The sequence below is a fragment of the Tamandua tetradactyla genome, chromosome 15 (genome assembly GCF_023851605.1).
Source record: "Tamandua tetradactyla isolate mTamTet1 chromosome 15, mTamTet1.pri, whole genome shotgun sequence".
Classification (NCBI taxonomy): Eukaryota; Metazoa; Chordata; class Mammalia; order Pilosa; family Myrmecophagidae; genus Tamandua; species Tamandua tetradactyla.
Genome location: NC_135341.1, coordinates 73,430,159 through 73,443,597, shown reverse-complemented (window position 1 = coordinate 73,443,597; position 13,439 = coordinate 73,430,159). Strand labels below are relative to the sequence as shown.

The window sequence follows — 13,439 nt, the reverse complement described above, 5'->3', positions numbered from 1 at the left end:
CAAAAGAATGAAAGAGGACCCGTATCTCACACCCTATACAAAAGTTAACTCAAAATGGATCAAAGATCTAAACATCAGGTCTAAGACCATAAAACAGTTAGAGGAAAATGTAGGGAAATATCTTATAAATCTTATAATTGAAGGCGGTTTTATAGACCTTACACCTAAAGCAAAGGCACTGAAGAAAGAAATAAACAAATGGGAGCTCCTCAAAATTAAACACTTTTGTGCATCAAAGAACTTCATCAAGAAAGTAAAAAGACAGCCTACACAATGAGAGACAATATTTGGAAACGACATATCAGATAAAGGTCTAGTATCCAGGATTTATAAAGAGATGGTTCAACTCAACAACAAAAAGACAGCCAATCCAATTACAAAATGGGAAAAAGACTTGAACAGACACTTCTTAGAAAAGGAAATACAAATGGCCAAAAGGCACATGAAGAGATGTTCAACTTCCCTGGCCATTAGAGAAATGCAAATCAAAACCACAATGAGATATCATCTCACACCCACCAGAATGGCCATTATCAACAAAACAGAAAATGACAAGTGCTGGAGAGGATGTGGAGAAAGAGGCACACTTATTCACTGTTGGTGGGAATGTCAAATGGTGCAACCACTGTGGAAGGCAGTTTGGTGGTTCCTCAAAAAGCTGAATATAGAATTGCCATATGACCTGGCAATACCATTACTAGGTATCTACTCAGAGGACATAAGGGCAAAGACACAAACGGACATTTGCACACCAATGTTTATAGCAGCATTATTTACAATTGCAAGGAGATGGAAACAGCCAAAATGTCCATCAACAGACGAGTGGCTAAACAAACTGTGGTATATACGTACGATGAAATATTATGCAGCTTTAAGACAGAATAAACTTATGAAGTATGTAACAACATGGATGGACCTAGAGAACATTATGCTGAGTGAGACTAGCCAAAAACTAAAGGACAAATACTGTATGGTCTCATTGATATGAACTGACATTGGTGAATAAACTTGGAATATTTTGTTCGTAACAGAGACCATCAGGAGATAGAAATAGGGTAAGATATTGGATAATTGGAGCTGAAGGGAACAGACTGTGCAACAGGACGATACAAAAACTCAGAAATGGACAGAACAGTACTACCTAACTGTAATATAATTATGTTAAAACACTGAATGAAGCTTCATGTGAGAATGATGGAGGAATCTCAGGTAGGACATGAGATTTTGCTGGTTTGTCTAGAGTGATGCCCCGATGAAAAAAAAAAAATCATGACAAGAATGAAGTCTTTTATAAATTGGTTTGGGGGGGATGGGAGGATAGATCAGTGGTAGAATTCTCGCCTGCCATGCTGGAGACCCGGGTTTGATTGCCAGCCCATGCACTTCCCAAAAGCAAACAAGCAAAATTCAACAAATGGTGCGGCAATAATGGGGTGCTCATATGGGAAAAGAATGAAATGTGACCCCTGCCATATAGCATACAAAAAAAATTGGTTTAGGGAAAATTGATAAAAATTTCCAAAAGCAACATTGAGCTAATGATTATTTTAAATTTCTAATAGTACTTAATTACTATTTCCATTGGGAAAAAAAAACAGGTAGATCAGGTCTGTTAGGACAGAAGAGTTTATGTGTAACCGTCAGTAAACTGAGATGTAAGAAGCTCTGAAATTCTGTTTTCCATTTTGAAATGTATACAGAGTTTTAAATTGCACTAATTTCTTTAAGGACTCAGTGTGATAGGGGTTTGGCATTGTTAGGACTCCCCAGCTCCTGTCTCCTTGGAGTCGTCCATGAATCAGCATCAGCATCACCTTGGAGTTTGTTAGAAATGCAGAATCCCAGGCCCCATTGCAGACCTCCTGAATCAGAATCTGTTGTTTTGAAAGATCCCCTCAATATTTAATTTCAGTGCACGTTAAAGTCTGAAAAGTGTTGGGCTCAATAATACTTAGTGTGCCCAGAATCACCTGGAGGGTTTGTTACAACAGATTGCTAGGTCCTACCTCCAGAGTTCCTTTTTCATTAAGACTGGGATGAGGCCTGAGAGTTTGCATTTCTAATGAGTTCCTAAGTGAAGCTGATGCTACTAGTCCGAGGGCACCCTTTAAGAACCACCACTGTAGCTGATACTTAAAAACTAAAAGTAATTGAGAATAATTTTTCCATACTATAATATTTAAATAACATCTTGGTTAAAGAATCTTTCAGAATGTAGTTACATAGTTCCATTACTGTTAGATCAAAATTCTTCTTATCCCTTGTTTCCTAAATCACTTACAATATGAATTGAAAAACTACATCTTTGTGGTGATTATTTAAATGTATTTTTAGCCATAATGTTCTACTTTTTCAACTATACATAGCATGTGTCTTTTTTCAGATTTAGGACAGAAAATCTGTCCTAAATGTTATCTGTTATATGGTTGAAAGGACAGGTAGTATTGTTATTTACCTTAGTAGCGAGGCTTTTCCATGATTATTTTAGATAAAATGTATGTTTCTAAGATTACTAATAATTCTAATGGTCATTCCATGCCTTTTAATTAATTGGCTCAAGATTATCACCTGACAGTGAGATAAGTTTCTAAGACTGAATAAAGATCTACAACATTTTACGATTGATCAGATTTTAGAAATATAAAACAATCATTACCTTAACAGGACCATTGTACCTTTTGTTTATCAGTATGAAAGGGTTTTTTTTTCTTAATAGAAAGGATTTTAACATGTTTTGTACCTCTTAAGGAAATAAAATGTTCTCTTTCTTCAGGTGATAATTGATGATCAATTACCTGTTGATCATAAGGGAGAATTGCTCTGCTCTTATTCCAACAACAAAAGTGAATTGTGGGTTTCCCTCATAGAAAAAGCATACATGAAAGTCATGGGAGGATATGATTTCCCAGGATCCAATTCAGTAAGTAATGGACAGGATGATCTGGACTCAGACTTTTATCATCTCATATGACTTTTTTTATATTTGAAAGATTAAAGATGATGTTTTTGTTTAAAGGAAAAGAAAATAGATTATCGACTCTTGAAAAATGTCAACCAGTCACCTTATCATGGGAATACATGTTTTCCTGTATAAGGATAGAAATCCCAGCAAGGTCTAACACATATGTCTGCTGTCATGCTGGGATACAGTGCCAGTAAATAGAGTGCACCATTCCAGAGAAGTCTGTTTAGATCAAAGGAATGTGTCGTATTGTCATCCTTGTATATTTTTTCATTTGTAGGTTCACATTCAAGGAGTTTTCCCCCCTACTTTAACAACTCACTTGTAAGATTGAGGTGTATGCCAGTCTCCTATGGTTACATCAGATAAACCACTAGGCGTAAGATAGAAATTAATCAGATTGGCATGACTGAATTATGACACTAACTAGCCCATGCCCTTACAAAAGGTATTTAACCTTTCTTAGCCTGTTTCCTTCTCTGAAATGATAATGCCCACCTCTGAATGTTTCAAAGAGTAAATGAAATAGTGTATGCAAATTACCCATTATTCATTTTGGGTTAGTTTCCCTGCCTAGTACCAGGTCTTCTTCACTGACTGGTAATTTATAATAAGGGAGGCAAAAATGTATAGGTCATCATTAATGCAATAGATTGTTAAAATTCCTTTCTTCTCAGCCTGCATGCTTAGTTGCTAAACTGGCTCTGTCCTTCAGATGTTTTAGTTTAGCTTTCTAATCCATTGCCTCTTAGTTTACCCAGTGCAGTTTAAAAAGAAAATAATGAGAACATAATTTAAACATTTACACAGTGGCTATCATATTAGAACTTACTAAATGGTGAGTGAATGTCATCATCATCATTATTAAAGCAGTGTTTCTCTGTTGGTATTTTAAGTTTCATCATATTTACCAGTAAAACAATTCTGTTGTTCTCAGGAAGATACAGCAAAGGGTATAAGAAAAGGCAAACATATGCTTAAATCCAGATAGGAATTTGCATTAAATAAGAAATGCATTACTCCTTGAAAATGACTTATAAACTTCTGATTTATTCCCATAGAAATGATTATCTCAAATCAGTGAGATTTGATAGTTACTCTGGGGATTTATTGAAGAGCTTGAAAACGGTTGTGACAGTCTGAAATATGTTTATGTTGCAGAATATTGATCTTCATGCCCTGACTGGGTGGATCCCAGAAAGGATTGCCATGCATTCAGATAGCCAAACCTTCAGTAAGGATAATTCTTTCAGAATGCTTTACCAAAGGTAAACATTTCTTCTCTTTTTGTTTTTCCATAGCTAAAGCAGGCATTTTTAAAACATCATGTTTTATTTAGAATAAAAATTGTAGTTGCTGTCATTTTCAGTTATTAGAGAAATTGTTTTGAAAGACTTGACCTTATGTACTTGCTACAGTCAGCCTCAGTTATCCTTATTTACAGTTACAGGTAATTCAAACTAGGAAAAGTCTAAAATATTTGAAGGTGAAATATGTGATATGAAAAAATTACTTTACATTCCCTAAACACTGACCATTTTGAGGGATGATCGGAAGAGAGGAGTCTGAAAACATTAAAGAAGAAAGTAGCTTAAGCCTTAAAAGAATAATCCGCATGTAGAGACTAGGAAAGTATCTCTACAATAATGCCCATTAGTAGTGAAATTAGAAAACTCAATAATTTGACAAATAAAATGATTGCCTGTATTGGGTAGAACATTCAGTATTTCACATCATCACCTTTGTTTGTAAAACATTTGAAAATATAGCATTTGCTTTCCTTCATTGACAGGTACCTGAGCATTATCTGTCTAAAATGGGGGGGGGGGGGGGGAATATATTTTACTGTCTGATGTGCTGTGAAATAGAGACGTACTTCTTATTAAAAGCTTTTGAGAGGAGGAGTTGCTCATGTTCAAAAAGATTTCATCTTTGTGGAAATTTTCATTTAAACTATTAGACTAAGAGGGAAGATGGTGTGTTCTGAGATAACAAATGTATTTTCCTGTAATTCTCTTTTGGGCTCATTCCAGATTTCACAAAGGGGATGTCCTTATCACCGCATCAACTGGAATGATGACTGAAGCTGAAGGAGAGAAGTGGGGTCTGGTTCCCACACATGCATATGCTGTTTTGGATATTAGAGAGTTCAAGGTTTTGCCTTAAATTTTTTTCTCTTGTTTTTCTTGTTTGATAAGACATTGCCAGGATCACAAATGTTAGTTTTTTTAATGCTGACAAATCAAGTTTAGACAGCTTTAAAACCCTTCCACCTATTTTATTACATACCTACTTGAACCCAGCATTGGGAATTATGAAATTAAAAGATAGGAATTGTAGTGATAATGACAGCAGAGCTGTTGATGACAGAAGAGTTACAGTTATAGCTCTTTCTCTTTTCCATAAAAGTGACAGAGTTGTAATGCATATAGAGCCCCCACAGTTCTGGGCTGTGTGCCCATGTGTGGGTCTAGCACAGTGTGAAGCTCTAGAGCACAGTAGACACAGTAAATATTTGTGAAAGGACAAGATACAGGAAGGTAGGACTTGGGATTAAGAAGGATGCCAGTGAGTTTGTGTGGGCACATGTGTCTCTGCTTAGCAGCCCTTGCAATAAGGTCTTTCAGACTCTTTTTCTGTAATACTTGTGCTCAAGTGTTAAAATGTTTAACTTCATTACTTCTTAGGTTGTTGATTAAGTTGTATTTAAATGAAGAAAAAAAAGAAAGATCAGTTCTATGGGTTAGAAAATATAAAGGTTATTAAGGAAAGACTCTTTTTCCCTGATGATATAATAATCTAAGCTGTCTGGTCACTGGGAAGTTTAGCGGTGTGTTCCATTTTCCCCTGATTAAGCTTACAGAAAGAAGTAGTGATTAGTCAGCAATAACAGGGTACTACTATGTTTTAATTAGGCTGGTGTTCTTGTGTGGTACATGGAGTTATATGAATTCTCAAGACAGTAGGAACCCATTGCAACATTTTAAAGTTTATGGCTTCAAGGCTTCTCCAATCAGTCAAACCTTCTTTTTTTTTTTTTTTAAGAGAGAAAGAGTTTATTACTAGAAACGTAGGAGAGCAGATGGCCCAAAATCTGTCTCCCCAAACTGCAGTAATTCTGATAGTTTTATTAGAGAAAAAGGTGGGTAGGTTTTGAATAATGAGCCCCTTGGCCCCAGATGATGTAATTAGAGGTGTTCTGATTATTGAGGATGCGCAGATTGATTACATGTTTAGTCACAGAATGTATGAGAGAAAATGGCAGAATGAGGTATGGGTGACTTGTAGGTTAAAGTCGAAGCTACTGCACATGCCAGGCGGGCCTACTTTGGTTAGAGCGAGTTTCGATTATCAAGATAACTTTGGACTCAGGGTGGGTTAGTTCTGGGCTGACCCAAGACCCTTCATTAATAAACATTAGGGGCTGTCTTTAGTGAATTCATAAATTCCTTTTATCAGAGGTTGAAAAAACTCTTTGTTTTCATAATATTCTAAAATTACAAACAATTTTGAAAGTACGTTGACTATCAAGTTCTGGAAAATATACTGTAATTGTTTAATTTGTTCCAAGCCTAAATCCAGGAAAACTTTTTCATCTCTCCCAAAGATCTTGAAAACGTTTAAAAATTGCTGAATGCCAATAAATTTCAAATAAAAAATTTTTAGTTTAAAATAAAATCAGTAGCATTATTCATGCAGTGTCAATTCTACAGGGCAGTTCTGTAAAGATTCAGTCATGTGAGAGCCTCTGTGCATGAAGTAAAGTGTCCTGTTTGCACTGTGGCTCTGTGACGGTCACTGCTCACCCCTGTCGTGGGGTAACGTGTCCTGTTTGCACTGTGGCTCTGTGACGGTCACTGCTCACCCCTGTGCGTGGGGTAACGTGTCCTGTTCGCACTGTGGCTCTGTAACGGTCACTGCTCACCCCTGTCGTGGGGTAACGCATCCTGTTCGCGTTGTGGCTCTGTGACGGTCACTGCTCACCCCTGTGCGTGGGGTAACGTGTCCTGTTCGCACTGTGGCTCTGTGACGGTCACTGCTCACCCCTGTCGTGGGGTAACGTGTCCTGTTCGCGCTGTGGCTCTGTGACGGTCACTGCTCACCCGGCTTGAGCAGACATCTCACACTATGAAGTTGGCCCTAGTTTCCTTTTGTTTACATGACTATTTGTATGGTCAGAGTTGATTTTTCCTCAGTTCTTCTTCATGTGTGTTAAAATTTATAGAGGTTTTGTCTAGTATTTGACTGAAGTATTTATTTTGACAAGTTTCTGAGTTCATAGTTTCGATATTATTTTTCTGGTCTACATTTTACAATACTTCCTTAGTTCTGACGTATTTAGAAATATTTCCATCTTTATCTCATTCAGTCTTTTATCTCTAGAACTTCTTTTGTGCAGACAGACTTAATCTTAGACTAAAGCTAATCTGAAAATTTACATCAGTCATGGCTTCCTTCAGTTAAATTATTTCAATAATACTTAACAATGGTTGTATGAAAGTGTTACCCTTTTTGTTTGATGTCTCTTTAACCTGTTTGCATATTCTAAGATCTTTTCCGTTTTAGTCTCATTTCTCCTCCCTGTGGGTCATTTTTTTCTTCCTCTTTGAGAGGATGTTTCCTGGTCTCCTGTGGAGGTGCCTTCGGGTTCAGACTGCTCTCGTCTCTCCGTCCAACAAGCCCATCATGGGATTTCAGAACTTACCCAGACTTGTTCTTTGCTGCTGTTTGGAAATAACTTTGGAAATGGGATATTCTAGCATAAACCTGATTTTTACTTATTTATTTATTTATTTTTAGTTCTCTAGCATGTCCTCCCCTATTCAAAATCTACAGCCACATCTGAGTGCCCCTGCATGTCACTGATGCCGGAGACCTGCCTCTGAGAAGTTTAGCAAGAAGTTCTTGCTCTTTTGGAACTAGGGCTTGTGAAAAGAACTAAAAAGATTTAGGTGTCTGAGAGTGCACAGGTGGTCCAGTGGTAGAACTCTCACCTTTTATTCGGGAGACCTGGGTTCAATTCCCAGACCATGCACCCCCACCCCCACCCCCCCAAAAAAGGGGTGTCTTTTTTTAATGGCAGGAACAGAGGTAAGGCACAGGTGGTATTGATGAAATGGAGAAAATAAATTGTAATACTGAAGCTTCTATGAAAAATAGCTTGAAAGGAATGGCTCTTACTTAATGTCCAGAAATCAAATCTACCCTAGGCTACAATTTGCTACCATTTAAAATAGCAAAGGAATGTGTTTAAGAATTGTCCCCCAAACAGTCTGATTTTTACTACATCATTCGAAAAAATATATGGTTTCCTAAGGTGATTGCTTGAAGTAAGCACTGCACTACCTTAATGTTCTTTCCCTAACGCTCAGCTGGAACTACTGAAAAAGGGGACTAGATAGTCAGTGAGTTAACAGTCTCATTAGGAAGACAAGACTTCTACATCTGCACTGATAGAAAATAAGATAGGATATTATTTATTTTAAACTAATGTGATACAGATTGTTAGTACTATAAAGTTTGGAGGAGAGATACTAATTAAAAGCAGAAGGAAATTATAAAGAGCTAGATACTTAGCATATGTAATCTAATATTCACCTCCTCTTCTCAGTAGTCTCCTGGGGAGACATTATAATCCTCAGTTTTGCATATGAGTAAACAAATGGTTGGAGAGTGCAAATGACCTACCCACCCAAAGCCCATAGAGTTGATGAGTGGTGAAGCTGGAATTTGGTTACATTTCATTCTGACTTCAGAGTCCATGTTCTTTTTACTTTTCCTCACTGGCAGTCTTCACTGAGAGACAGTCGGTAATGGACGAAGCTGAAGAGGATCTGAAAGGAGGTTTAGCTAAAAGGAACCAGAGAAAGCTTTCCAAAGAAGAGACCAACATGAGTACCTGCGTTTAGAGTCAAAATTGAATAAGGATTATTTATGGGATTGTGAAAGGAAAGTTTAGATTAGAGCCAGAGACACCTGCAGTATGAGTACTGGAAAATACCAGAGTAAACTGGGTTTTGAAAAGATAGGAAATGCTTGATGCTCTTAGAACAGTACCAGTAGGGCATTCTGTGGCGATGAAAATGTTCCATGTCTGTGCTGCCTACACATTAGCTACTGGCTACATGGGCTCATTGAGCATTTGAAATGTGGCTACTATGACTAAGGAACTGATTTTTAAATTTTATTTCATTTTAATTTAAATTAGAATTTAAATAATCACACATGGCTGTGGACTATTGTATTGGACAACATAGGTCCAGAGAATAGGTAGCTGTTTAAAGTTTTTGATCAGATATGTGACCTGGTAAAAAGGTTGATTAAACACTATCAATTTCAAGTTAATTTGGAAGGGAAAAAATTGAATAGCACTCAAAAGGCATCCTCTTTTAGAGATAATGATATAATTAATAAAAATAAGCTACAGTAAACTGAATTGTTTTACCACTTAATGTTATCTCCTGTCTTTTTATACAGGGGCTGCGATTTATCCAATTGAAAAATCCTTGGAGTCATTTACGTTGGAAAGGAAGATACAGTGAAAACGATGTAAAAAACTGGACTCCAGAGTTACAAAAATATTTAAACTTTGATCCCCGAACAGCTCAGAAAATAGACAATGGTATGTACATATAGCTTTTCTGTTTTAAGCTATTTAGCATGCTTTAACAATGTGAAATATATTTAACTGAGTTAAGTCATTTACCATTAAGATTTTTTTTAATTAACAAGACATATAATTTTCAGGAATATTTTGGATTTCTTGGGATGATCTATGCCAGTATTATGATGTGATTTATTTGAGTTGGAATCCAGGTCTTTTTAAAGAATCAACATGTATTCACAGGTAACTTTTCCACATTTCATAATACACTTTGTATTAGTCTCTACTATTTTTTTCATTTAAAACAGAATAGTTAATTTAGGAAAAGCAATATTCCTTCTTTTTTGTCATGCCCACAGATAATTATTACATTAATAGTTTTCTTTCTATACTTCTTGGTTATACCAAAAATATAAATAAAAAACAACAACTTAATAGCTTATTGTTTTTAAACACAACGTATTTTAAAAATAGCATTATATATCAGGTTTATGAGAATTTAATTACCAACTTCTTTGTTGACTTTATCTTTTAGTACTTGGGATGCTAAGCAAGGACCTGTGAAAGATGCCTATAGCCTGGCCAACAATCCTCAATACAAACTGGAGGTGCAGTGTCCACAAGGGGGCGCTGCAGTATGGATTTTACTTAGTAGACACATAACAGACAAGGTACTGCTAGGCTCCTACTTAATCTCTTGCGGAGATTCCTTTAGCTAGCATCGGACCGTTGTAAAAGAGATTCGTAGTTGAGAACCGTCTCTGTCTCATTCATAGTTGCTCTAAAAATAGTACTTTCTTAGATAAATGAGTATTTTCTTCTAAGGAAATCTGTAATTTATGTGTAATCATACATGTAAAATCTTGTTCAGAAATCATCTCTGAAGTAAAATGTGTGGAAGTTAATGCTTTTCAGTGAGGGTTTGGAGGCTGGTTATACATACTTTAGATCTTAGTAATGTTAACATTAAAATACAATTGGGGGTGCAGGTGGTGGTTCAGAAATACAACTGGGGGTGCAGGTGGTTTTAAGTCCTTAGACCTGATTCTATGAAGGAAAACCTTAATCTTAATAGCCTAGACCCTTATTTAATATATTACTTCATACCTTGTGGTCATCTTCTGAGAGTTTAAGTTAGACAAAGAACCTGTTTTCTAAAGCACTAATTAGCTGAAAAATACTTATCTTAAGGTTAGAATTGTTTTTATTTCACACTACGTAAGGAGCATTTTGAACCCATTTTCACAACCACATTGGATTCTTTGTGATTTTAGGATGATTTTGCAAACAATCGAGAATTTATCACAATGGTTGTATACAAGACTGATGGAAAAAAAGTTTATTGCCCAGGTATGTTTAAGCAGACAAACAGACATTCAAATTTTATTTTCATGATTAAGCTGAGAAATGCAAATTTTGTTTTGCGTAGATAATATGCAGAAATTAATAATTATGCTGATAGGTCACTGGAAAACACAACAGATTTGTGGTTTCCTATGCTAGTTGTGGTTTTGGTTTGGTTTGAATTTATTGACCTTTGGAATTTGGGATTTCCACATCCTTGCACATTGCTGTCAGTTTTCTTTTTTTTTTTTCATCAGTTTTATTTTTAACACTTAAGTCATGTCTCTTTCTCTGATCAGAATTATTCCATGGTTCTCCGTGGACTTTTGGATGAAATCTAAAATTTTTAGCATGTTGTATAATTCTTTTTGTACTCTGGCCTTATATCCTCTTTTAACTCCTGCCCCAGCTTTTCACTTCCTAATCTTGAACACACCATGCCCTTGTTGCCTCTTTCACACAGTTTATTCTGCCAAGAATTTGCTTTCCTGTCCTCTACCCATACACCCCTTTTACCCTATTCTGCTTAACAGACATAGTTAAGACTCAGCCTAAATGTTATCTCCGGGAAAATATCTCCAGACTGCCAGGAAAGGTGATCATCTCTCTCTGCAAGGCTCCTGAGGTATTGAGCAGTGTTTAAGGCCATGGGGAACAAAAGAGCTCCCTGCTTTCATGCAGTTTATGTTCTAATGAGGGAGGCAGATAGACAGAAATATATTGGAGAGTGATACATGTATTATAAAGAAATAAAATTGGGCCATGTATTAGTGACTAGCTGGTTGCTTTGGTTGGATAGTTGTGGAAGGCCTCTGTGAGAAAGAGTAAGAGGAACTCCGAATGACAAAGTTATCCGTCATGCAGAGAAATAGAGAGGAGAGCATTAGAGGCAGAGGGCAAAACTAGTGCAAGGATCCTAAAGTGAGATAAAGTAAAGGTTGGTATGCTTTAGGATCAGAAAAAAGACCAGTAGGTCTGAGGAGGAATGGTATGAGAAGAGGTCAGAAAGATATCTAAGAGTCAGATCACTTGAGGCTCTGTAAGCACGGGAAAGCTTTGGGGTTTTGTTTGAAGTACAATAGGAAATATTTGGATGGTTTTAGTAAGGAAAAGAATATGGTCTGACCTTTTTTTTTTTTTTTGAAGAACAATCACTTTGGAATATACTGGAGAGGACCAAAAATGGAAGCAAAGAAACCAGTTAGATGATTTCGTTAGTTTTTGTGAGAAATGATGGTGGTTTGTACAGAGGGAGTAGAAGTGAAGGTAGGGACTGGACAGATTTGAGTTTCTATAGCTTTGTCAGGACTCGTTGATGAAGTAGGTGTAGGAGGCAAAGAGGAGTCAATGTGATTGCTTTTTTTTGGTTTAAACAGTGACATTTACTGACATGGGGAAGAGTTTAGGGGAAGAGGGGAATATATTTGTGGTGGAGTAAAATCGGAGGTTTTGTTAAATTTTAGATACCTATTAGATATCCGTGTGAAGATGCCAAGAAGGCAATTAGATTTTTTATTAGATTTCTGGAGTTAAGGCATGACTAGCGGTATGGACTAATGAGTCAGGGACCTGTAGATAGCAGTGGAAGACAAAGACTGTATAAATCATCTCTGGAGAGAGTTGTAGATACATGGATGTATAACTAGTATCTGACCCTTGGACTCTCAGACATCTTGAAGTTGAGCAGAAGAAAAGTTTCCAGCAAGAGTTTGAACAGAGGGACTGATGAAATAAGAGGAAAACCAATAGAGTGAAGTGTCATATAACCCAAGAAAAGAAAGTATTGCAAGAGAGGAGTGAATATCTGCATCCATTACTATTTCAGAGGTTAAGTAAGATGAGAGACTATTGGATTTAGCATCCTGGCTGTTATTAGTGACATTGGGGGGAAAAAAAACAGTTTTGGTGGAGAGTCATGTCTAGAAGCCCCAGTGGAGTGGTTTGAGAAGAGATTTTGAGGTAAGGAAGCAACTATTGACAGTTCTTTTAAGGATGGGGGAGATGGGATCAAAAGTGGTTTTGGTAGGGCTTTTTTTTATTTAATCATAAGAGAACATGACATTCTTACCCACTCTTACCTCAGCTAAGGACGGGCACTGGGTCTTTTCTTTGATGTCCCTAGGCTCTGGAATTCAGGCATGGCGCATGGTAGGTCCAGTGATAAACCTTAAGTTAAACTAGTCAGATTTTCTAGTTTTCATAGGTTGGTCATTATACAAAGAGCACAAATATTGTGAGTCTATTCCCAACATTAAAATGTTATATAGCTTTTCAATTTCAAATTATTTTTTATTCTTTTTATGTTTTTGTTTTTTTAACAATGCTCTTTCCTTTATAAATGTAGTGATTTTATCTTTCCAGAGTTTTTTCAAGTTTATAACTTTATTTTCATTCCAACATTCCAAGATAAATAAGACAGGCCTTATTATTCCCCATTTGACAGAAGACTTAACTGAGACATAAGTTAAAAACCTATCACAGATTTGTCATAGTCAGAACTGGAATTCAAGCCTTTTCTTTTACTCTTCA

At 36.5% G+C, this 13,439-nt stretch overlaps 1 protein-coding gene across 3 annotated transcripts in view; it reads left to right on the top strand.

Moving 5' to 3' along the window:
• Positions 1–13,439, top strand: part of CAPN7 (calpain 7) — a 55,403-nt gene that overhangs the window by 28,096 nt on the left and 13,868 nt on the right. For 2 of the 3 annotated variants that reach the window (XM_077130088.1, XM_077130087.1), the window contains 7 exons: positions 2,774–2,920; positions 4,124–4,230; positions 4,996–5,116; positions 9,440–9,584; positions 9,710–9,809; positions 10,102–10,237; positions 10,841–10,916. In XM_077130088.1, coding sequence (XP_076986203.1) covers positions 2,774–2,920; positions 4,124–4,230; positions 4,996–5,116; positions 9,440–9,584; positions 9,710–9,809; positions 10,102–10,237; positions 10,841–10,916 — 832 coding nt within the window. The remainder of the gene's footprint in view (positions 1–2,773; positions 2,921–4,123; positions 4,231–4,995; positions 5,117–9,439; positions 9,585–9,709; positions 9,810–10,101; positions 10,238–10,840; positions 10,917–13,439) is intronic. The other variant, XM_077130089.1, reaches the window with a different exon arrangement.